The sequence below is a fragment of the Pipistrellus kuhlii genome, unplaced genomic scaffold, assembly GCF_014108245.1.
Source record: "Pipistrellus kuhlii isolate mPipKuh1 unplaced genomic scaffold, mPipKuh1.p scaffold_m20_p_21, whole genome shotgun sequence".
Lineage (NCBI taxonomy): Eukaryota > Metazoa > Chordata > Mammalia > Chiroptera > Vespertilionidae > Pipistrellus > Pipistrellus kuhlii.
Genome location: NW_023425520.1, coordinates 8522868 through 8548480, shown reverse-complemented (window position 1 = coordinate 8548480; position 25613 = coordinate 8522868). Strand labels below are relative to the sequence as shown.

Sequence of the window (25613 nt, the reverse complement as noted above, 5' to 3'; positions counted from 1 at the left end):
CAGTCCCTTAAAAAGTTAAATATAGAATTATCCGGTGATTTAACAAATCTACTCCTAGGTATATACCCAAGAAAATGGAAAACATATTGTACTAGTCATGGTTCTCAGAGAAATAGGATAGAAGGAGAAGGAGAAGAAGAAGGAGAAGGAGAAAAAAGAGAGGAGGAAGAAGAGGAGGAAGAGGAGGAGGAAGAGGAGGAGGAGGAGGAGAAAGAGGAGAAGGAGGAGGAGGAGAAGGAGGAGGAGGAGGAAGAAACAGAGAGAGATTTTAATGAATTGGCTCACACAATTATGGAGACTGGCAAGTCTAAAATCTACAAGGTGGGCCAGTAGGCTGGATATCCAGGGAGAGTAGATGTTGCAGTTTAAGTGTGAAGGTCATTTGCTGGCAGAATTCTCTCTTTCTCAGATAAGGTGAGTCTTTCTATTCAGTTGAGTGAATAAGGCTCACCCACATTATGGAGAACAATTTGTTTTATTCAATTTTAATATTAATCTTATTCAAAAACATCTTCACAGTAATATCCAGAATAATGTTAAACAAATATCTGGCACCGTGGTATAGACAAGTTGATGTTATCCATATGTATCTTTTTAAATCATACTTAATTTCCAAATAAAGACAATAACAAGGTCACACATCACCTAACATGATTCAGCTATCCTGCACACAGTTTAAAAGGTGTTTACCTCTTCCCCAGAGGAGGTAAAGTCCTTCTGTGAGGTTGACCCTTCTCTTTGATTTCAACTTAAATACAAGGATGTAAAGTAAAAATACTTGAACACCTTCTATTGCATGATCAGGGTATAAAAGATAAAAGAAAATAACAATATAAACAAACATGCTCATAACAAAGAAATAAAATCATGATCATTTCAGTCCTCATTTCTGTAACTGGTCATATGGGCATAGTATAGCTGATATTTATAAACACCTCCTCCACCACCCATTCTGTATTCCCTCTGTCCTCAGCAAGCACCTCACCTGATCATGGTTTTTAACCATCATTCCTAAAGGATCTGGGTTATGAGTAGTTCTTTCTGGGTTATGTTGGTGTAGTTTTTCTAATAGGGCATTCACAGTGTTGGGAACCACCACCCCTGTATAGTTCCAAAATATTTTATTCATCCCAAAAGGAAACACTCTACCCATTAAGCAGTTATTTCCCATTACATTTCTTCCCAGCCCCCAGTAACTACAAATCTATTGTCTGTCCCCATGGATTTACCTGTTTGGGAAATTTCATATAAATAGAATTTTATGTATGTCACTTTTATGTTGTTTTTTACTCAGAATAATGTTTTTGAAGTTTACCCACATTTTAACATGTGTTAGTAGTTCATCCCTTTTACAACTAAATAATATTCCACTGCATGTATATATCAAAATTTTTAATTCAGTTATTCATTAATGGATATATTTTTTTAACTTTTGTCTATTGTGAATAGTGCTGCTGTGAACACTTGTGTATAAGTATTTTCTTTGAGTGTCTGTTTTCTATATTCTTGGGTATATATCTGTGAGTGGAAGTGCTGGGTCTTATGATAATTTTATATTTATTTTAGTTTTCAGTGTAAAGACTCTAACCTCCTTGGCTAAATTTATTTCTAGGTATTTTATTCTTTTGGATACCATTGTAGAAGGTGTTTTTTGTTTTGGTTTGGTTTTTTGGTTTTGTTTTTTTTTTGATTGATTGATTTTAGAGATTAAAGAAGAGAGAGGGAGAGAGAGTTGTTGTTCCACTATTTATACATTCATTGGTTGATTCTTGTATGTGCCCTGACCAGGGATTGAACCCACAACCTTGGCATATCTAGATAATGCTCTACCAACTGAGCTAGCTTGCCAGGGCTACTCAGAATTGTTTTTTAATTCCTTTTTTAGATTGTTCATTGTTAGTGTATAGAAACACAACTGGTTTTTTGTGTATTGATTTTTATCTTGAATATTTGATAAATTAACCTGTTAGCCAGGTGTTTTTGTTTTGTTTTGTTTTTTTGTACATTCTTTAAGATTTATTATATAAGATCATGTCTTCTGTGAATAGAGATGGTTTTACTTTTCTCTTTCCAATTTCCATGTCTAGTTCTTTTTGTTGCCTAATTGCTCTGGCTAGAACTTCCTGTACAATTTCTAATAGCAGTTGTAAATGCAGGTATACATATATTACTTTTGATTTTATTAGGAGAAATTTCATTTTCACCATTGAGTATGATGTTAGGTGAATATTTTAGTTTCTTTGAGTAAATACCCAGAAGTGGGATTGCTGGGTCATAAGGTAGTCCTATTTATAATTTTCTGAGGAACCTCCACCCTGTTTTCCATAGTGGCTGCACCAGTTTGCAGTCCCACCAACAGTACTCAGGGGTTTCCCTTTCTCCACATCCTCACCAGCATTGTTTGTTGATTTATTTATTTTGTCTGTTTCTTTGTTTTGGTTTTTTGTTTGTTTGTGTGTTGATTTATTGATAGCATTCTGACAGGTGTCAGGTGATACTTCATTGTAGTTTTAATTTGCATTTCTCTGATGATTAGTGATATTGAGCATCTTTTCATATGTATATATTGGCCATTTGCATATCCTCCTTAGAGAAACATCTAGTCAAGTGCTCTGCCTATTTTAATTAGATTATTTACTATTTTGGTATGAAGTTGTAAGAGTTTCTTATATATTTTGAATATTTATCCCTTGTCTGATGCATCACTGATGAATATCTTCTCCCATTGAGAAGATATCTTCTCATTTTGTTGATAGTTTTCTTTACTGTGCAAAACCATCTTAGTTTATTTTTTGTTTCATTTGCCCAAGGAGACAAGTCCAAAAAAATACTACTACAAACAATGTCAGAGAGTTTACTGTCTATGGTTTTCCCCAGAGCTTTATGGTTTCAGGTTTTACATAAAGCTGGATTGTAAAATGTGATGTATCTCATTAGTTGATTTGCAGATATTGAACTAGACATGCAAATTGGAAAGAAAAAAGTAAAACCATCTCTATTCATAGAAGACGTGATCCCATATAATAAATCTTTAAAAATGTACAAATTTAATCCATTTTTTGTTTATTCTTGTGTTCAGTGTAAGAAAATATTCCTAAGTAGGAATTCTGATAAACAGGACAGGCAGCCTCCACACCTCCCCTTTTCTCAGAATGTCCTCCTTAAAACTTTCCCACCATGTCTTTCGTGCTCCCCAACAAACTGTGTAATAAAAATCATGTGGCTATTAAATTGGGGGCTAGTCTAAAAATATATATGTATTTAAATATATATATTTAACATCCTGTTCTGGGATTAGAACTGTGGGAAGCACACAGCAGGCACCAGTCCTAGGCTTCTAATTGAATTGAATCTTGGCCATTGAAATAGCTAGAGCCGAAATCATGGGCTCAGCAGTAAAGGTCATTGAGGGTTATGGGTTTGTTTGTTTGTTTTTACCTCAGGTTGTCTGAGCAGTCCCATGCCCCCAGTGCTGTGTGGCCTTGGAGGAGTAGCCACACCTCTCTGGCTCAGTTGTCTCATCTGCATGATCATTTGCTACTGCGTGGGGCTGAATTAATTGTGATAAATTTCGGGCCTTGGCCCCTGTGCCACCCACTTTCCATCCTCCCTCCACCTCTTTGGCCACCCCTCCCAACTCCCTCTCTTTGTTCAAACTCCTGGCTGAGATGTAGGGAAGCCTGGGGCTTCATCCTCACCCTCTGTCCACACCCTCTGTCCAGGTGCGCTTATTCATCCCAAGACTTTAAATCCCACACACTCACTGCTGCTACTTCCGCTTTCTCTCCCTCCTTGGCCTCTTCCCTCAGTTCCAGGCTCATAACTCCAACCATAGACTTAACACAGCCCTTCAGATCTCCAGTAAGATTCTAGGCTTTCCTGTGTCCAAAACAAAACTCTTGGTTTCTGCTCTCCATGGTTCTGCCCTGTCCGGGCCTGGTCCCCACATTCTCAGAGATGCTGCCCTTTCTGCCAGGTGCTGAACTACGGTGCCTTCTCCTCCCTCACCTCATAGCTACTTCTTTCTTCCCATGCCGGGAATCCACCTACTTCTCTTCATTTTACTCCCAGCACACTGGTCAGACCCTCTCAATCTCTTCTTGCGCCATTGTGAAGGATTCTGCCCCTGCTTGCTCCATCTTCACTCAGGAGCCACAGGGATGCTCTGATCCTGTGAGTTGGGAACGTGCTTTGTGGCTCTGCCTGAAAAGTCCTGACCAGAGAAGAGCTATAAAGAACTGTGCAAGCCCAGCTGCTGACCCATATACCCCAAACATCAGGCTTGTACAGTTAAATGCCCCATCCTTCCAACTTTTAAAATATGTAAAGCCACACCTGATCTGGGCCTCCGGGAGAGGGGCCAGGACAGCACTGGAAACAGATATGTATGTGTTGGGGGAAGAGAGAAGGGTGGCATGGCTTTGGCTTTCTCCCACTGCCAGCTTTGACCAAATTCCTGTGGCCGCCCTAATCTGAACTGTCTAATGAGCCCGAGCCAGCTCAGGGCCCGCAGGACGAGCCTGTTAATCTCTGGGGCTGAGAGCTCACCACCTGGCTCCAGGATGCTCTGCAATCGGCCTCAGAGAGCCAAATCTGGGACCTCAGACAGAGGTGATGGTACTAGTATCCTTTCACCTTTGGCCCTCGATGATGAGATAGGGAAACTCAAGTTCACATGGTGCGCAGTGCTGCTCAGAGCCAGGAAGGCTTTATGAGTGACAGAATAACTCCCCACAGCTCCCTGGTCAGCTGCAGAAGGTGGAGTGTGAGCGGCAGGGCAAGCTGGCCTGTCCCTTTCTCCCATCAGAGGCTTGCAGGCGGGAGGCTTCACACTAATCCAGGTGCAGATCCTCTGCTGACTCCCCCCAGCCATGTGACCTTGTGCAGATCACTTAATTTTTTTAGGTCTCTATTTTCTCATCTGCAAAAGGGGGCTGATGGTAAAACAAGTCTCTTCTTTGCAAGGTTGTTGAGGGTACGTTAAGCAGAGTCCCAGCTGATATAAAAGGTTGGCTTGGACCCAGCTGGTGTGGGTCAGTGATTGAGCATCAACCCATGAACCAGATTCCAGGTCAGAGCACACGTCTGGGTTGTGGGCTCCACTCCTGGTAGGGGGTGTGCAGGTAGCAGCCACTCAATGATTCTCTCTATTCATTGATGTTTCTATATCTCTCTCCCTCTCCCTTCCTCTCTGTGAAATCAATAGAAACATAATTTTAAAATGTTAAAGGTTGGCTTGCTGGTGGTTCCTTCCTGCCCAGCCCTGTTCTCCCTCACTCTGTGCAGGTCCGCTCAGCTCACAGCCTGTGCTTCTTTCTTCTATCCTGGGTTTACTACAGGGTTTTGCAAGGAGAGAGTTGGGGAGTACCTTAGGCAGCTGGAGTCAAAAGACTGGTGGCCAGGAAAGAAAGGCAGAAAGAGACAGAAAAAGGATGAGACAGTGAGAGACAAGGAAACAGAGGGGGGGGGGGGGAATTGGCACAGAGAGACAGAAAGGGAAAAGAAAAGGGGAGAGACAGCAAGGTGGAGACAGAAATAGAGAAGCAAAGAGACCAAGAGACAGAGGACAGAGTGTGTGTGTGTCAGACACAGCCTGAGAGAAAGACAGTCAGAGAGAGTCAGATGGACAACACACATCCAAAACCAGGAAAGAAACTGCCCGGGGAGTAGGAGAGGGAGGGAAAGAAGATGGGGAGAGATCCAGTTCTTCACACATCCCTGCTCAGGACCGGTCTCCACCCTCAGAGCAGCCTCTCACCCCTTCCCCACAATCCTTAAATCCTCTCTCTCTCTCTCTCTCTCTCTCTCTCTCTCTCTCTCTCTCTCTCTCTCTCTCTCTCTCTCTCTCTCTCTTCCTCCCTCCCTCCCTCCCTCCCTCCCTCTCAGCTTCCCTCCCTCCCTCCCTCCCTCTCTCCTCTCCTTCTCCCCATGTCTGTCACAGCTTCGTCCTGACCTGGCAGATGCTGGCACAGGTGAGTATGAGTGGCCAAGGAAAGGGTTTGCATGCTGGAGATAATGGTCCAGCAGGGGGCCGTGTGATAAGGTTCAGAGGGTGTTGAGAGCAGCGGGGCGGGATGGGGGGGGAGGGAAGGACGAGGGGGGAGGGGGCGGGAAAGCTAGGACAGTGCCGGGTTGATACCCCACCTCTTCTCTGATAGGCTCGGCCAACTTTCATCGCGCGCCTCCCTCCCCCTAGCTCCCGGGCTCCCTTATCCCCAGTTGTCCCCGGCCAGGCAGGCACTGGGAGCATTCTTCCTTTCCGTTCTCCCCGTCCGTCCATCCGGGCTCCTCCGGCAGCCGGGAGCGATGGCCGGGCCCCGGGGCGCCCCGGCGCAGCCGCCGCGGGCGCTGTTGCGGGCCCTCCTGGCGCTGGCGCTGGCGCTGGCGGGCGGCGCGGCGGCGGCGGGCTCGGTGCGCCTGGCGGGCGGCCTCACGCTGGGCGGCCTGTTCCCGGTGCACGCGCGCGGCGCGGCGGGCAGGGCGTGCGGGCCGCTGAAGAAGGAGCAGGGCGTCCACCGGCTGGAGGCCATGCTGTACGCGCTGGACCGCATCAACGCCGACCCCGCGCTGCTGCCGGGCGTGCAGCTGGGGGCGCGGCTGCTGGACACCTGCTCCCGGGACACGTACGCGCTGGAGCAGGCGCTGAGCTTCCTGCAGGCGCTGATCCGCGGCCGCGGAGATGGCGAGGCGGCCGTGCGCTGCCCCGGCGGCGCCCCGCCGCTGCGCGCCGCGCCCCCCGAGCGCGTGGTGGCCGTCGTGGGCGCCTCGGCCAGCTCCGTCTCCATCATGGTGGCCAACGTGCTGCGCCTGTTCGCGGTGAGGGCCGCCGGCCGCGCGGGGCGTCCCACCCTCCGCCCAGGCCTCTCCCTTGGGGTGGCGCAGGTGCAGGCTCCTTGCAGGAGTCACTCCAGCTCACCAAGGAAGCCTATGGGCCCCCGGACCCCGCCCGCGCCTGGTGCCCGCGCTGCAGCCTCCCCTGTCTGCTCGGGCGCCGCCCGCACACAGCCCGCTGTGGGAACAAGGAAAGCAGCCCCCCTAGCTGGCCGCAGGGCGCCCTGGACTTTAGACCCCACTTGGCCGCTTGTGTCCTAGTTTGGGGCACACGCCGCGCAACCGTGCAAGGAGGTCCTGACCCTGGGCCCCGGAGGAGAGCTCTGGGTGACAAGGAGCAAGGCTTCCCCGGATTTAGGGCCCTCCTAAAATCCCTGGCTGCTCTGGGGGTGGGTAGGTCTGTAAGGACCTGTACCTCCATCCTCTTTTCTGATCATCACTTCAATTCCATTTCAAAATGCCTGTCTCTGAAGGTCTCTGAAGGGGCCTCTGAGAGGCGCCAGAGGAGTCTGCAGTGCCCTGGTCTGTAGGAGAGGCTGGGGCAGGCCCTGCCCTGCCTCATCTCTTGCTAACTGCCTTCCGTAGGAGGCAGCACCTTGCTTGCAGTCTGAGGGGCAGTGACTGGGGGAGCCATAAGAATCAGGGATTGGGGGGCCTTTGCCTTAGAGTTGGTTATTTCTGTACACTCACTTGGGGTGGGGCCTCTGGGACAGTTTTATTGGGGTTCCCTGAGGGGGTTATCTCTAACCTTTTATCTTTCTGAGAAGAGAGAAAGGCTTTGCTTCCTTCTGGATAGGCAGGGACCTCTGTTTCTTGAGTTTCTCTGATGCTCCATGGCACTAGGGAGGTTTTCTCGGGGCCCCTTCCATCATCGGCACCCACTTACTCCCTCCCACCCCAGTCTCTGCTGGATGGCAGTGTTGGTGCAGAGCATACAGATGCACCTACGTGGCACCAAGAGAGGTTTTGTGTGTGTGTGTGTGTGTGTGTGTGTGTGTGTGTGTGTGTTGGGGTAGGAGTGTCTTTGTCTCAGCAGTCCATGTCTGTTCACATCTGTGGACTCCATCTCCTTCCCTGCCTGCAGCCCTGGTTTCTGTCTGTCTCCTTCTATGTCGGGTGCAGCATAACTCAAGGGCCTTCAGGGTCCGAGTGAGGACTGTAGCTGAGTGAGCCGGGCCCTGAGAGCCGGGGCCCAATGCTGCCAGCTGAGCCCAGAACTGAGGTGGCGCTGAAACCCAGATTTTGGACACTAGCCCCGAATCAAACATCCCTCAGCAGCTCTCTTGTCTGTTCTGACCCCTCCTGGGGCTGCCCCCACCCACACAGACCACCCCTTTGTGTGAAGTAGGAAAACTTGTCTCTCTGGGACTGATGAGGATGTCCTTCCCCAGGGCAGACGCAGCCTGTGCCTAGAGACAAGATTGGCTGCAGGCTGGGGCTTGGGGGAGCCCACCGCTGCTTTGCTCAGACACCCCCTGCACAACTGGAGGTGGTGGCCCTGCCCACGCCCCTAGGCCCTCACACCTCTCCCATTTCACCTGACCTAGTCACAAGACGCAGGTCTTTCCCCACACCTTCTGCCACTCCCCGTGGTTCTCAGCTCCCTACCCCAAACCTTCTGTGCCCCCGCCTGCATCCTGAGTCCCCGTTGTCCTCCCTTCATGGGGTCACTGAACCGCTAGCCACAGCCTGGGTGTGCTTCCCCCTCCAGATTCCCCAGATCAGCTATGCCTCCACGGCCCCTGAGCTCAGCGACTCCACACGCTACGACTTCTTCTCCCGGGTGGTGCCCCCCGATTCCTACCAGGCCCAGGCCATGGTGGACATCGTGCGGGCATTCGGATGGAACTACGTATCCACGCTGGCCTCTGAGGGCAACTATGGCGAGAGCGGAGTGGAGGCCTTTGTGCAGATCTCCCGAGAGGCGGGTGAGTTGGGACAGGGGGATCAGAGGCACCAAAGAACCTACAGAGGGGAGAACCAGGGGCTGTGAAATAGGGGCACTGGTGCCACAGTGGGGAGCCTGGATGTGTCTTCTATCAGCGCCCCTTTCCTTTGGAGGACTCGGTCCTGCCTCGTGGCCTGGCAGGTGGGGCCCAGGCTAAGCTTCACCCTGCAGACCCCTGGCCCAGAATGATAACACTGCACAGTCATGAACTCCGGCAGCCCCAGTGGGTGGTGGGATGGATGAACGCTGACTTTGGCATCCTGGACACTCAGGAGGAGTCTGTATTGCCCAGTCCATCAAGATTCCCAGAGAACCAAAGCCAGGAGAATTCAACAAGGTTATCAGACGACTCATGGAGACGCCCAACGCTCGGGGCATCATCATCTTTGCCAACGAGGATGACATCAGGTGGGATGGACGAAACCTCTGTCACTGTTCTTTGGATGCCTCCTTGAAAGGCCTGCCTTGTCTTCTCACTCATCCCCACTGCACACCCTCCCTTCCTTCCTTTCCTTCCTTCTTACACCCCTATCCTTTCCACCACCACCACCACACACACACACACACACACACACACACACACTTTTCCTGCTGCATTGTCTGCCTGGTCTGCTCTGAGTGGAGATGCTCTAAGACCAGCCAAGAAAACACACAAGAACGCATGCCTGTTTGTATAATTCATAGTGGGGAGACCTGTGGGCAGATCTAAGAGCAGAAAATGAGCAAAAGGACGGAGCCCTGGGGCAGAGCCAGCGGGAGGCTCTGTAAGAGAAGGGAGGCCCTGCTTCCAGGCAGTGTGAAGTGGGTCATGGTGCATGGAGCAAGAGGGCAAGCCCAGGCCAGGGCCTGGCTGGACCCCTCACCACCTCAGAAGCCCAGGACAAGTGTTCTAAACATCCTATGCTCCATTTTCCCTGACCAATGGCGGTCTGATGAGTGATGTGGAATGGGATAGATGGAGAGAGAAGAAGGAGAATTGACTAGGAGTAAGTTGAAGGAAGATCTCGGGACTTTATTCACCCTTAGCCCTGTCTGTACCAGGAGGGTCCTCGAGGCAGCACGCCAGGCCAACCTGACTGGCCACTTCTTGTGGGTTGGCTCTGACAGCTGGGGGGCCAAGATCTCACCCGTCCTGAACCTGGAGGACGTGGCCGTGGGGGCCATCACCATCCTGCCCAAGAGAGCTTCCATTGATGGTGAGTGTAGGGATGACCTGCTCCTCTTGGTCCCCCGTCCCCATCCCATCCTTTCCCACCCTCCCTCTTGGGGCCCATTGGTAAAACTATACTGTGATCCAGGTCCCTTCTAAGATTCCCAAGTTCAATGATTCTGAGATTCTGTCAGTAAATCCCTCCGAGCAGTGTTTGAATGATCTGGCTAATGAGGAAAAGCACACCCACCACATGGGGTAAAAAAAAAAAAAAAAAAAAAAAAAAAAAAAAAAAATTGTTTTTAGTTTGTGTTTTTTGTTTTGTTTATTTTTTAATTCAACACCTGTATTCCTCTTTTTGTCGAAGGCATTATGATTTTAGGGTGAGGGTAGGAGGGAGAGAAACCAAGGAGATGGGACTTACTGTCCTGCTGCTCAAAGTAATGAGGCCACCCCTTCTTTTTCCCTCCCCACTATCCCATCTGTGAACATCTGGAAGAGTCCAGCAGGGATGTCCTCTTTACAACAGGATTGCTTCTTTTTCCCAAAGGCTGAATGAACTGCAGATAGCTTGAGGAGGGACTTCAGGGCTATTTATAAAGTGTGGATCCTCAGCACCGAGCCCTGCCTCCCACACTAATTCCTCTTGGGGGTATACACCCTCCCTCTCAACCTTCCCCCAGGTCCCTTTCAGACTGCATTCACTTGTAAGTGGCAAACTAGACTGAGAGTAGTCTCCCCAATGAAAGCATTTCATCACAAGACTTCAGGTTTGGGGCAGTGAGACCAGGAGCTCTGTCCTCCCTCCTGTTTCACCGCCCGCGGTGGTTGCTGAGTCTTCATGCTTGTGGCATCATATTACAAAGTGGCTGCTGAAGCTCCGCCCACTGCATGAAGCATCTTCACCAGGAAAGAATGTGCAGCATTCATGCCGTGAGGCTCAGGCTTACATCAGGATGCAAACTTTACCCTGGAGTCCCAGATGTCTTTGAACTCATGGGCCAGAGTTGGTTCAATGGCCATTTCTAGCTGCAAAGTGAGCAGTTGGTGGAGGGACACAGGAGGACTGTGGCTGGCTATGATTACCAGCCTTCCCTCCCTCTCAGGATTTGACCAGTACTTCATGACACGCTCCCTGGAGAACAACCGCCGGAACATCTGGTTTGCAGAGTTCTGGGAGGAGAATTTTAACTGCAAACTGACCAGCCCGGGTACCCAGTCAGACAAAGCCGCCCGCAAATGCACAGGTGAGAGCTGCAAAGGGTGGCGAGAGAGGTGATGGGAAAGGTGGCGGGGGGGAGGCCCAGGTTAGGTGTCTGGGGGCCAGGCACATTTCCTCTGGGCATCCCTAGGACAGGTGAGGAACGCATCGGCCGGGACTCCACCTATGAACAGGAGGGGAAGGTGCAGTTTGTGATCGACGCCGTGTACGCCATTGCCCATGCCCTGCACAGCATGCACCAGGCGCTCTGTCCTGGGCATACAGGCCTGTGCCAGGCAATGGAGCCCACCGATGGGCGGACACTGCTGCAGTATATCCGGGCAGTCCGCTTCAATGGTGAGTGGATGCCAGAACTCCTACGTGAGAGAGGAAAAGTACGCTGAGATGGATTTCTCTCTGGGACCCGGATGAGTGGGGCGCAAAGAGATGGGAGAGGCAGCATCGTATTGGGAGCACCTGCACCTGGGAGCTGGGGACCTGAGCCACGTTCTGAGCCACCCCTTTTAACACTCCTCCTTTCTCAGGCTTCGGCACTCCCTCTCCCCACTTGAAAAATGCAGGCGTTGGGGGATTTCCCTGTGACTCCTTCTGCCTGAAACCCTCAGCAGGTCACACACAACTCTCCCCTCCACTGCACCGAGCTTGAAGGCATCTATCTGGTGGCTCAGGGCACAGAGCATACAGTGAAGAGGCACTTCCTATGACACCAACATGCTGCTCACTGTGAGTCTCGAGCTTCCAAATGCTGCCCCAGTGAGCTCCTGCTCTGCCCCAGCACCGGGCACCTGTCTGACGTGTCTCCTTGTGCCAGCAGAGGGCCTGGCGCATGGTCGGGGCGCTGAAAAGTCCAGGTGGATTTGGCTGTGCTTATGGATTGTGGGGAAAGATACAATTCTTTATATATATATATATATATATATATATATATATATATATATATATATTATTGATTTTGTACAGAGAGGAAGGGAGAGAGATAGAAAGCTAGAAACATCAATGAGAGAGAGTCATCGATCAGCTGCCTCTTGCACACCCCCTACTGGGGATATGCCCGCAACCAAGGTACATGCCCTTGACCGGAATCAAACCCGGGTCCCTTCAGTCCCCAAGCCGATGCTCTATCCATTGAGCCAAACCGGTCTCAGCAAAGATACAATTCTTGTACAACAACTGTCCTTTAGAAAATCAAAACTCTTCGTCCACCAAATATTGAGCGCCTTCTCTTTGCCACACTCTCTGCTAACTAGCACAGCTGAATTTCACTCCAGACCAACTTTACAAGCTGGCAGAACAAGTTTCTAAAAGAAATCAAACTGACCAAACTATCGTAGTACAAATTTCATGTCAACACGCAGACCTTTATTCGAGTCTGAACTTTTCCTTTCACCTGAACAGTTAAGATTTCCATTTCCTTTTATAATTGTGGTACCATACATAGAGCTTCATATAGTATCAATATATTACCACCTTAATCACTCGTAAGTGTACAGTGTATTCACGTACACTGTTATGCAACAAATCTCCAAAACTCTTTTCATTTTGCACAGCTGAAACTGTTATCTCATTAAACAACTTCCCAGTTCCCCCTCCCATGGCAACCACCATTCTACTTTCTGTCTCTTTTCTTTTTTTTTCTTCTTTTTTTTAAATATATTTTATTGATTTTTGTACAGAGAGGAAGGGAGAGAGATAGAGAGTTAGAAACATCGATGAGAGAGAGTCATCGATCAGCTGCCTCTTGCACATCCCCTACTGGGGATATGCCCGCAACCAAGGCACATGCCCTTGACCGGAATCGAACCTGGGACCCTTCAGTCCCCAAGCCGACACTCTATCCATTGAGCCAAACCGATCTTGGCAGCTTTCTGTCTCTTTTCATTTGACTGTTCTGAGTACCTCATATGGGCGGGGTCCTGCAGGATGTGTCTTTTTGTGACTGGCTTATTTCACTTAGCGCAATGTCCTCAAGGTTCATTCATGTTGTACATGTGTCTGAATGTCCTTCCTTTGTTAAGGTTGGCTGATAATCCACCATATGGATAAACACTTTTCGTTTATCCATTCAGCCCCCAATGACACGTGGTCGCGTCCACCTTTGGGCTGTTGTGAATGATGCTGCTATGAACATGAGTGTTCAAGCATCTCTTCCAGTTCCTGTGTTTAGCTCCTTTGTGCTTATGCCTAGAAGTGGAATTGCTGGGTCACGTGGTAATTCCTCCAAACTGTCTGAGATCCACAGTACTATTTTCCATCTTACTGCTCAAGGTTCCTACCAGCAACGCATAAGGTTCCAGCTTCTCTGTGTCCTGGCCGCTCCTTGGTATTTTGTGATGTTTGGGCAGGAGGTGGTCTCTCACTGTGGTTTTGATTGGCATTTCCCTGCCGTTGAGCACCTTTGTGTGTGCTTGTTGAGCGCTTCCTGTATCCTGGCCGGGCCTTGGGCCTCTCCCGGAGGCTGGCTGGGATGGGCTGGAGAGCCACTGAGGATGGATGCCATGCTCTCCCTCCAGGCAGCGCAGGAACCCCCGTGATGTTCAATGAGAACGGGGATGCGCCGGGGAGATACGACATCTTCCAGTACCAGGCGTCCAACGGCAGCGCGGGCAGCGGCGGCTACCAGACGGTGGGCCAGTGGGCGGAGACGCTCCGGCTGGACGTGAGTGGCCGGGAGCAAGAGGTGTGGGGGACACGGGAGCTGGGGTGTGAGTGGCACGGGAGCTGGGGGTATGGGTGGCACGGGAGCTGGGGTGTGGGAGGCGGGCCGGCCAGCCCCCGCGGCCGCGGAGGACGCCCACCTGTGTCCCCCGTTGCAGGTGGGCGCCCTGCAGTGGTCAGGGGACCCCTGGGAGGTGCCGGCCTCTCAGTGCAGCCTCCCCTGCCAGCCCGGGGAGCGGAAGAAGATGGTGAAGGGCGTGCCCTGCTGCTGGCACTGCGAGGCCTGCGACGGGTACCGCTTCCAGGCTGACGAGTTCACCTGCGAGGTGTGCCCCGGGCACCTGCGGCCCCTGCGCAACCGCACAGGCTGCCGCCCCACGCCCGTGGTGCGCCTCTCCTGGGCCTCGCCCTGGGCCGCCGTGCCGCTGCTGCTGGCCGTGCTGGGCATCACGGCCACCACCGCCGTCGTGGCCACCTTCGTGAGACACAACGACACGCCCATCGTGCGCGCCTCGGGCCGCGAGCTCAGCTACGTGCTGCTCAGCGGCATCTTCCTGGTCTACGCCATCACCTTCCTCATGGTGGCCGAGCCTGGGGCGGCCGTGTGCGCCGCGCGCAGGCTCTTCCTCGGCCTGGGCACCACCCTCAGCTACTCGGCCCTCTTCACCAAGACCAACCGCATCTATCGCATCTTCGAGCGGGGGAAGCGCTCCGTCACGCCCCCGCCCTTCATCAGCCCCACCTCGCAGCTGGTCATCACGTTCGGCCTCACCTCCGTGCAGGTGGGTCCCGGGCTCCAGAGGGGAAGGCGCTGACCCTCCTCAGAGACTCGCTCTTCCATTTTGAAAAAGCATGTAGCCTTGGGAGAGAGGGCCCTGCCTTCCTCTTATGAGGACAAGAGGTTAAGAGCAGCCATCTGCATAACACCTGCATAACTTACCTCAAAGTCATGTCTCCTGTCATTGAGGAAACTGAAGCTCCATCTCCTCGTTGTTAGGACCTGTGTCTTACTCCGATAACCTCCCAGCTGCCCAGCATCAACTCCTGACATGCTTACAATTCTCCATTAAGGGCTTCTTCAATTTAGGCTGCATTGTGCATTCACACGTTATTTCGCTACATCCTGTTCAGTAGTTCTCTGGATCTGGAGAAGGAAGGGGCTCCTCAGGAACTAGGTTTGCCATGCTGCTATGTAGGGACGAGCTAGTGTTTCCCATGTACAGAGTGAAGGGGATACTGCCTACTGGGTGGTTGTGAGGAGAGAACATCTCTGCTCGGCCTGGCCCTTAACCAGTGGCACATACACCGTGCCCGCTCCAAGCTGGCATCGTGTTCTTCAAACAGATTATGATGATTCCCATTCTATAGATAGAGAAGACACTTAAGATCAAAGTTCCACAGATTCTGTCTGCAGTTACTGCATCTTGCAGGACTCGGAAAATGACATTGGTAATGGCTGGAATACAGGAAGAGTATGTCTGGGAGCCCCTTACCAGACCAGCCCTGACATTGTTAGCACATACCTCCACTGCAGCCCCTTTTCTCTCCTGGGCCATGTCACAGGCCTGAGTATTCCCTTCCTGGAAGCCCTCTTCTCCCCATAGTGGTTCTCTCAGACCCAAGCATCCCCTCCCAGTATCTCAGGAGCCTCCAGACTTCAGTTGGTGGCCTGTCTTAGTGTGCCCTGGTATGATGTTGTCTTCTGTAGGTGGTGGGAGTGATAGCATGGCTAGGGGCCCAGCCCCCACACAGCGTGATCGACTATGAGGAGCAGCGGACGGTGGACCCAGAGCAAGCCAGAGGGGTGCTCAAGTGCGACATGTCAGATCTGTCTCTCATCGGCTGCCTGGGCTACAGCCTCCTACTCATGGTCACATGCACAGTGTACGCCATCAAGGCTCGCGGAGTGCCTGAGACCTTCAACGAGGCCAAGCCCATCGGCTTCACCATGTACACCACCTGCATCATCTGGCTGGCTTTTGTGCCTATCTTCTTTGGCACTGCCCAGTCCGCGGAAAAGGTAATTTGGGGTCTCCTATTGGTTTCACTGTCTCATGTGTTTTCTGCCTTCTGCCACCAAAGGAAGGGCTCAGTTGTCGCAACAGCTGGGTTACACATAGGAATGGTTGCTTGGTTGGTTGATTTATTCCTGTACTTAAATACGTGTTCATTTGCTTATCTTTCCAGTGGCTCTCTGCTTGTTCATTCAGCCATTCATTCAGCCACACTTCTAATCATTGATTAACCTTTCATTCAATTATTACTTTATATACTTTCTATTTACTGATCCATTGATCTATTGATCCATTTGTTTGATCATTATTCACTCATCCATTCATTTGTAGAGTAGAACATTTGTTTATTCGTCTATATGTTTGCTCACCTTTACCTTTATCCCCCAATCTCAGTTTGTTCATTCATTTGTACATTTGAAAACATGTCCATTCATTCATTAATATCTTCTAGACCTTTTTAGGCATATGGACCATTTCCCCAGGTGTCACTCTCTGTGAATAAAACTGTCTTCCCTCAGACACTGGTCCCCTTAGTGCCATGTCACTCACCCTCCATCCTGCCCACACTGGAGCCACACTGTGACTATCCCTTCTTTATGCCCGGGGCCTTTGCTAATGCAGCTGTCCTTTTCTAAGGGTTCATTCCACGGCTATGTGGAGGTGGGGGTAAGAGAAAACAGGGCTGAGTCCCACCTGGTCCCTTTTTTCCATGGCTCAGATCTACATTCAAACCACCACACTGACTGTGTCCCTGAGCCTGAGCGCATCCGTGTCCCTCGGCATGCTCTATGTACCCAAAACCTACGTCATCTTGTTCCACCCGGAGCAGAACGTACAGAAGCGGAAGCGGAGCCTCAAAGCAACCTCCACAGTGACAGCCCCACCCAAGGGTGAGGACACAGAGGTCCCCAAGTAGTGAGAGGCCTTCTTTTCTTTCCCTTGCTTCACAGTGGGAACTGTGAGGAGTCCAGGCATGCAGAGAATCAGAGAAGAGGTCCATGGAAGCCATGCCTAGCAGGACCGACCTTGAGGCTGGCCTCCAGAAAAACCTGCCCACAAGCCCATTTTATCCCTTTTTTTCTGTGCATGTTGGCATATTTCCTCACTGCAGACTAAACCCTCTACCCATGGTGGGAAATGGCCATGGTAAAGCTTCTATTTCTAGAGAGGGACTCAACTTACACTCTCTGGTTTGAAGTTGAGAGGTCACAATGACTTCCTGGGCTTGGCCGTTGTGAGTGATATTTCCACTCCTTCTTCAATCACTAGGACATAGGGATTGGGCCCTGTGTGAGAATGTGCAGGCCCCAGAGTGAAATACTGGGCTGGAGTTGGGAAGGAACAGTTTCCACAAAAGCAGATCTGTGGGTCTGTATACTAGACTGAGCAACCTGGGCTTGGCACAGAGGGATGGAGCCTTGGGTGAGATCCCTGTGAGAGAGGGTGGGTCTGCAGAGAGTGGGTGGGGGGTGAGCAGAGAGACCAGGTGCACCCCACAAAGTTACTTGTGTGAGGGCATTTTCCTTGGACTCTTGTCCCCTGGGGTCTGAGGGATGTCACACTCAGAGTAGAGTTTTTTTTCCTTTTCCATCTGTACTCCCTTCAATGACATCTAATAGATGCACTTGTGTGGTGTGAGTGTTGTGAGAATAAACTAACAAGAGTGGCATTTGCCCTCCTCTGATGCCTGTCAGGGATTGTTTTCAGGAATTCCAGGGTAGAACCAGTGACGAAGAGTTGTGTAAAGATTAATTCCAAGTGGATAATGTAGGATAAAATGCCTGTTTTCCAATACTACTAGGAAGTCCCCTTTGAAAAGCAAGCATAGGCATGGGGAGGAAGATGCTTGCACTACAGATGCATGGGTGTTTATTTCTCAGTAATTTTTTCTAGGAAAAGCTTGGTTTAAGTGATGGAATTTTATTTCCTTGGGGTAGAATTTAAATTTAAAACTGACTCTTTTGTTAGTGTGAATTCTCTAGTATCTAATGTCTGGAAATGATTTGAAGATCAACCACACTTCATACAACATAGAGACTATTTCCTATATTTTTTCTGGTGCATATACATTTTGACTAGGTGTTTCTGCATTCTTTAAATTAATAGGGTGTCTCCTCAGAGTAACATACAGAACATACAGATTCTCCTTCTTCACACCTGTTGCATTCCCAGGGTTTGTTTCTCTGCATTGTTAATTATGAGAAATAATGAATGCTTTCCCAAATTCATTATTTCATAGGGCTTCTTCCCTGTGTGGGTTTTCTTTTGAGTGATGAATTGTGTTTTCTTGCTAAAGGTTCCCATAGTAGTGCCTTTATAGGTTTTTTATCTTACATGACCTTGTAGAGAGTTAATGAGCTCTGATCTCCAAACGAAGGCCTTCCTGCATGTACCGTTTTCTTGGTGTTCCTCCCAGTCTGAATTCTCTAGTGTTCTATAAGTCTTGGTTTCTAGTTGAACATTTTTCCACATTTGTTACATTTTTGTGGTCCCCATTCTGAACTCTATAACTCAAAAGTTCAGATGACTTTATTAAAAGCTTTTCTACATTTGAAGGAATTCTCCCTATATGACCTACGATGTGAGATTTCTGACGTAGAGGCCTAGCTTCCTGCTGAAAACTTCCACACACTCCCCACAGTCATTACCACCTGCCTCTGACATGAATTCCCTGATGCACCGTGTCTTCTTTATGCAACCTTCTCACATTAATCCTCTGTCCATGATTCCACAGCATGAGCCATTCTGTGTGCAGTGGACATCCTCTGATTCCTAAAGGCATTATCATATTTAGTAAACATATGTGGTCCCTTTCTGAATTCTCCATTGTGTTCAACGGCTTGACTTCCAGAAAAGGGCTTTCTCACATTCCATGTCTACATAAGTTCTCTCCCTTTGATCATTTCTTTGATGCTCAGAGGAGTTCACAGTTCCCTGAAGGTTTTCTCCTATTTACATTGTCTGGTGTCCAATCAATCAATTGGAACTCCTAAATAAAAATTTTTCAAATCTGTAGAATTTTTAAGCATTCTACCTGCATGGTTTCTTTTATGTTGAATAAAAGCTAAGCTATACTTGTAGGCTCTCTCACATTCATTGTCTTTAACGATTCCTTCCTAGTATGAATTTATGTTCCAGTGGAAATAGGATCTGGATTGAAGACTTTTCCACACTATAATCACAGTATTTCTCTCCAATTATGAGTTCTTTAAGAGAGAATAAGATTCCACTTTATCACCCACTTGTAAGGCAATGTTTTTGTGACTTCTATCAGAGGGACTTTTTAATACCAATTATATTCTTATGCCTTTTCATTAGAGTGAAATGATGATGTTTATTACATTTATTACATTCTGGGTTCTTTAGAAATTTCCCCCAAATTTGTTACATTCGTTGCCTCTCTCTTTATTCAATGATTCTCCTTAAATAAATGTAAATTTCCCCAAAAATTTGACTTGGTATTTCTGTTGCTTTTTTTAAATGTAGTTTTCAATTGTAAGACTCCTTCTAAAATGGAAAAAGTGCACAATTTAAGCAAATCTTTCCACCATAGTTTTATAGAATGAAACCTCATCAGGAATATTCTGTTATAGTGACATCTTTGTTTCCAAATATGAAAAATTTCCAAGTGTAACTATTTCCCATCTCGGGCTTTGAGAGGCAAACTCTGCTTCAGTATAGACAGACAGAGCAGAGTACTGACAGCGATGACAAATAGGGTGGGGCATTTCAGAGATGACTTTTCAACCTGTGGCATAAAGGGGAGGAACTAAAATGGGATAAAGCTCTGAAAGGGAAGAGAGTGAGTGGATGACTGGATGGAAAAGGAAGACAAGAGTGTAGAGAGACAGATTTGTCAAGGGACTGGATCTGGACATTTTGAGCTTCATTGCTTCATTTATGGACCACTATGGCAGAAAACTAACTGGTTATTTTTTTTCCTGTATCTTTCCCCTCTCATCCTACACACCAATATCAAAATCATCATTGCAGGGCGCCAACTCCCCACATTTAGAGGAACATTGCTATGGGCCCTCCCCTGTCCCAGCACCTGCATCTGGCTGTGATTTATTCTCATATTTACCTGAAAACTCAAAAACAAATAGCAGGAAGGGTACATCTGTCTAGAGTATTATGGGCCCACATGCTGCTCCCTGGTATAATCTGGCAAATTAAGTATCATTAGGTTATTTTACCAGAGCTATTGAATATCAAACTGACTCACAATACCAATTTCTGAATTCTTTTTCCCATTCTGATTAGCAGACAGGAAAATGTTCCAGGATCCAGAGATTTTGTCTTGCCCCTGTGTCATTCAGTTGTCACATTATGAAATTGTACAATGCTGAGGTTAAGACTTCTTAAGTCAATTCCTGCTCTGCCACTTGCTATATGGGTGACCTTGGGCAAGATAATTAGCCTCTCACAGTTACTGACAGCCAGTCTCCTTAATAATCCCCATAGAGATGCCCAAATCATTGATGCCATTTACCTACAACTGATCCTCCCAGTCCTACCAATCACTGCCACGCAGATCCATTCATTCAGCTGAATCTCAGCTGACCAATCCCAAGACATCATCTCAGATCCATGGGCTCCCTATTTACTGACTCTCCTCCCCATGGACTCCTCATTCATTTTTCTAACAAGTATTATTGGAAGTTTCCTCTGTAGTGAATACCTGGGATACATCATTCTACACAATAGACAAGAATTGTTTCCTTCATGGGACTTACATCCTAGTGGTGGATACAAACAATCTATACTAATAAAAGCCTATGTGGTCTTCATGCCCTCATGTGCAACGTCATCACAAGATGGTCGCCACAAGATGGCCATCATAAGATGGCCACCACAAGATGGCCGTGGGCACAGCGGAGGCAGGGCCCAGCTGCTGCTCCATGTGGTGAGGCCTGGGGGTCCAGTGGCTCTGCAGGGTGCAGAGGAGGCCAGTCCTGGCATCTCCACTGCCTCGTGCAGAGGAAGCAGATCCCAGCAGAGGAGGCAGGTCACAGCAGGGAAGGGCAGTTGTGGGTGATCAGGCTGGCAGAGGAGGGCAGTTGGGGTGACCGGGCCTGTAGGGGAGGGCTGTTGTGTGCAACCAGGCCTGTAGGGGAGGGCAGTTGGGTACAACCAGGCCTGCAGGGGAAGGCAGGGGAGGGCGACTGTTCTCCTGTAAATGATTACTCCAGACCCTCACAATTTGATTGGTCCAAAAAAGCACTGTCCTGATTGGCCAAAACAGAGCAGCTCTAATTGGTTGGGGAAGATGCTAATGAGGATATAGCTCATTTTACCAACTGGATAGGTAAAATCTCAATCCTATTGGGTGAAATGGGATTCCAGGAACTCCTTTATAAGAGTTGGCTCAGCCAACAGGAATACAATGCAGATAAATAGCTTAGTACCAGAGGCAAGTAGTATAGTGCAGGCTTCTCCCTGAGTGTGGCTTGCATGAGAGGCCCCTTTTAGCAACAGCTGCCAGTCTGTTTATAAATTTGAGCCCAGTTAGCCAGTAGGAGCCCTTTTCAACAGGTACATTTATTTTCCGGGTCAACAAAACCTTTCTTAAACCTTCAAGAAAGGATGGTAAAAACAGCCTCATATAAATTATGAGGATTAAGTGACTCTCCATACACAGGGTGCTTACAACAGTGCCTGGCACAAGGTATGCCCTCAATGAGGATGTAGCTGGAACACTATGGTTTCTGGGGTCAGATAGGTTTGGATGGCCATGTGTGGACCTAGGTACAGATTGGTCATAACAATATAAAAACACTTGAAAGTACAAATCTGACATATTTTAGTTATATCTGATTAGGTAAACAGGCAGCACAGGTGCAAGTTGTACATCTTAGGACACTGTGTACTTTTCTCATTTTCAGAAAGACACACTGAAAAATGCTTTTTATGGCAACAATTTTTAAGAATAGTGATGTGTGGTGTACAGGGTAACACACAAAACAGGGAGAATATGTCTGCATGACCAAATCCTGGAACTTGTAGAGAATGACCATTTGCACAACTGAGAAGTCCTTGAGTGATGGGGAAAATCAAGCTTTGTATTTCTTTTCCCTTCACAAATTGGTATAAAAGTATTAAAAGCAAAAATATTACTGAAAATATATTTAGCAGAAGTTGAGATTAGCCAAGAAGCTGGGAACCCTCCCACTGCAGATGAGAGAATTTTGTTTGCATATTGTCCTGCTGGCTAATCCATTACTGTAAGGAAAGGATGCACAATGTGCAAAGGAAAAAAGAACGAGGCAGCTGGAGGCTGCCTGTTTTTAAATTCATGTTTAAGGGAATTGTCCTCTTAACCTAAGGCATGCATACAGTTTGGGGCTATTTTATCGAAGACTCTGGGGTTCAGGCACAGTAACCTGTGGAACCAAGCCTGCTGCAAGGTCAGGGTGCTATTTAAAAGCAGTTGCTGAATATGGAAGAAGGCAACATCTTAGGGAGATGCCACTGTCAAAGTTAGGCAAACTCAGGTGGACAGGAGAACCTAAGTGCAAAATCAATCAGCTGGAGATGAGTTAAGACCTAACAATAGAGAAGAATTAAAGGAATTTAAAAGGGGAAACTTGAAGTAATTTTTTTTTTCTCCTTGAGAGCAGGCAGTTTCAGTGGCTGTTCATGGGAATTCATAGACATTGAAGAATGTAACGAAGTCTTGATGTTACTCCTCTACTGAAATGGTTCCCCAGGCCGAATGCACTTTGCACTTCCAATGGGTTTGCCCACTTGACAACTCCAAAGTACATGAGGAGGGTACTGTAAGAGGTGGACTGAGGTCCATTTCTCTGGCTCATATCTTAGCTACAGTCTAGGTGAGGGGGTGGGGAGATTGGCTCACATATAAAGTCTAGCACTTCCTCTGCCACATGCACATTAGTCATCTGGAAATGGCATAGTCGTGGGTGTGCTGGGAAGTCTTCTGAACTATGTAGGCCAGAAGTAGTGAGGGATGGGCTGGATGTACTGAGGACTGCACCTCACCGGCCCTGACTCAGTAACACTGAAGGGTGGGTCCCAGTGGTCCCCACCTTTGTCCATGGGTGTCTATGTGACTAGTCAGCAAGGCTAGGAAAGTGAGATACAGAATGAACTGTTCCTAGGAATCGCTAATGTGTAGGGAGCAACCTGGCTTAGGGTAATGTCCCTCTCAAAAATTGCTAAAATCTTCAGTTGGTAGAGAAGGTAACTGAGGAACTCTACCTCAAAGTTCTTGAAAATGCATTTCTAGGGTGAGCCAAAAAGTGATGCTTGGGTAGGTCAGACTGCCCTGGCAGAGTGCCATGCTACTTAGGATTCAAAAAGTACAGAAGAGGCAGCAGGGCAAATGCTGACCCCCTTAGTTGAGGTCACACAGTAATATGTCAATCATATGGCAGAATATAATAAAGCCACAGCTGAAGGCCTGGTCAAACAGCATTTCCATAAATACATTCAGTTGGCCAGGCATATCTAATAGACCATTTATAAAAAATGTTTGCCACCCCAAACAGGAAAAAGTGAATAGGCAGTTTTCAGAGGTCCAATTTCATCCAGACCCAAGCATGACAGGAGCTGGGTTCAGGGAAAGCTGACTGCAATATCAAGTGAAAAGCCTTCTGATGGCACTGGTTCTGGTGTAAGAACTGCTGGATCTGTCACAGGATGAATGAGGCTCTTAAGTGGCAGTTGGTCTTGGCCCCAGCTGAACTGCAATCACATACTGAGTGGTGGTAGCTCTCAAAACAAACAAATTCAGCTTAGAAAACTATTTCTCCATGATTCAAGGTAAGGGATGAGAGTTAGGATGAGGAAAACCATATGAGTAATGAAGGCAAGTATCTGTAGTGATGAGCACAGTTTATCTGGTTTATTGTGGAATTGAGGCGTCACCAGCCACGTGAGGCTGTAGGAAAACATGCCCTGGGCATGGATAGTCCCAAATAACCTTTTGAAATGCTGCTTTACCTGCAGCATAATAGTGAGGTGAGTCACTGTTTTTCCTAACAGGAGATGCCTACAATTGGCCTTTATGAAATGAAAGCTGTATTTTGAGAACTTGAGCTTTAAGGCTGCAGGAAGTTTCAATTCTGTTTAATCTAGAGTCCAGATTCCACCATGACACATAATACTCTCTAACTTGGAGCAGAGTAGTAGCATTCATAGGGGGCAGCAGACTGCCCAACTTGGGGAACACTTCTGCAGACCAGGAACCTGCCCCCTTCTTCCCAGAACAATAGTTTCCTTGCTCTTTCACCTTTATGATGTAGAGTGCTCCAACCTGCAGTGGTGTGGGCTCCTCATTCTTTGTGGTGGGGAAGGGACAGAGCTACCAGAAGCTGTGTGTGTGTGAAGACACACAGATGTTATCTTATCTCTGATTTCTACTGACAGCACTGAAGGATTGAAGATGAGTGATCTGTACCTGCAGGACTAGAGTGTCACTCAAACATTTGGGTGTAGACACTGCTCCTGCCAGAGAATGTCATGGTGCCACTGACCACTTTTTGAGCAATGTATTACTCAACATGTTGCTCACTGCTGCCAGAATTGGACAACCTTTAGGTAGTGGAATACCCAGAAGAGAAGTGGCCACTTTCAAATGCAAAAGCAAAAAAAATAAAGCTCACTGCTTTCCCTATGAACACAGACTCTATCCCTTCAGAAAAATGTACAAAGGCAGGGCAAGGACCAGAATGCAGTTCAATATTCTGGTTGTAACAAACTCTAATGCAGGGGCCACTGAGGACTGTTCAGCTGAAGAGAGTGGGTCAGAGCCTTTTGAGAATTGGTTGTGGGGCTCCAACTTTTCTTGTAGGTTGCACATCAGGAAATGACAAGTCACAGAAGTAGAGGTAAACTAAAATACCACCAGGTGGCTGGGATTGTCACACCTGGTTAAGCATGCCCCCGCCTGCTGTGTTTAGAGTAACTGCAGTACAAACAATTGGAGAATGTTTACAGAATCTAAGCCCATATTTTAGATATCACCCCAGGATCAGAGTCAAACTAAGACCCAGAGGAACTGGGTAACTCAAGAATCTTTATTAATCTCTGAAACCCCAGGCAAAAGTTCTAAGTTCTGAAAGTTGAATCATGCACTGTGTGTGAGGTATACTCCCCAAGAACATATGGGTTGGTAATAAGTGGCATGATGTTACTAGTTAGGGGTTGCTAAATCAAAAGAGGGACATACCATTTAAATGAACTGTCCAAGAAAGAGAAGACAGACAGTGGACACACAGACCAAGGAGATCAAATGATGGTTTGAAGCAGGAAGTGGAAAGCAGTTTAAGTAAGTCCTGGGCTGATGCATGAGTAGTAAATACATTTTCTTTACTCTAGGGGTCTCTTATATAAGAGAATCAAGTAGAGGGAAATGCTAGCAAACTATTTTCTTACCTTTTTGTTCCTTATTTTTTAAACTTAATTTTTACAATTTTATAATATATTTTAATAATTAAAATGTAAATTTGATCAACAAATTTTTATATTATTAATAAAGTTCCATTTTGCTTCTAACATTTGGTAATTCAGACTAATTACACAGTATCGCTATTCTGTTGGGGCAGTTCTTGAACCATGAGGAGTGTTTGACATTCTAAAACTATCAAAAACCATGTAAAGCATGACTCTCAGTAAATAAAATGACTATCTTAATATAAGCTTTCATAGTTATTCTCTGGAATGGATTCTCTTTTTTTTTTTTTAATATATTTTATTTATTTTTTATTTTATTTTTTATTTTTTATTTTTTTACAGAGAGGAAGGAAGAGAGATAGAGAGCTAAAAACA

The 25613-nt window shown here is 47.7% G+C and overlaps 1 protein-coding gene across 1 annotated transcript; it reads left to right on the top strand.

Annotated features, from left to right (window-relative positions):
- The first annotated feature begins 6218 nt into the window (after positions 1-6218).
- Positions 6219-18895, top strand: GRM6 (glutamate metabotropic receptor 6). The gene is made up of 10 exons (XM_036450139.2): positions 6219-6816; positions 8543-8759; positions 9052-9187; positions 9821-9975; positions 11036-11176; positions 11287-11487; positions 13662-13807; positions 13965-14588; positions 15515-15826; positions 16540-18895. The coding sequence occupies exons 1-10, from the start codon at positions 6307-6309 to the stop codon at positions 16735-16737; spliced, it is 2640 nt and encodes an 879-aa protein (XP_036306032.1). The 5' UTR covers positions 6219-6306; the 3' UTR covers positions 16738-18895.
- Positions 18896-25613: the final 6718 nt, after the last annotated feature.

What these genes read in the sequence shown, in the direction of transcription:
- GRM6 (XM_036450139.2), top strand. Translation starts at nt 6,307, where the DNA reads ATGGCCGGGCCCCGGGGCGCCCCGGCGCAGCCGCCGCGGGCGCTGTTG. An exon ending in GCAGATCTCCCGAGAGGCGG is followed by an intron (nt 8,760 to 9,051) that starts GTGAGTTGGGAC and finishes CTGGACACTCAG; the next exon opens with GAGGAGTCTGTATTGCCCAG. An exon ending in GCCAACGAGGATGACATCAG is followed by an intron (nt 9,188 to 9,820) that starts GTGGGATGGACG and finishes TGTCTGTACCAG; the next exon opens with GAGGGTCCTCGAGGCAGCAC.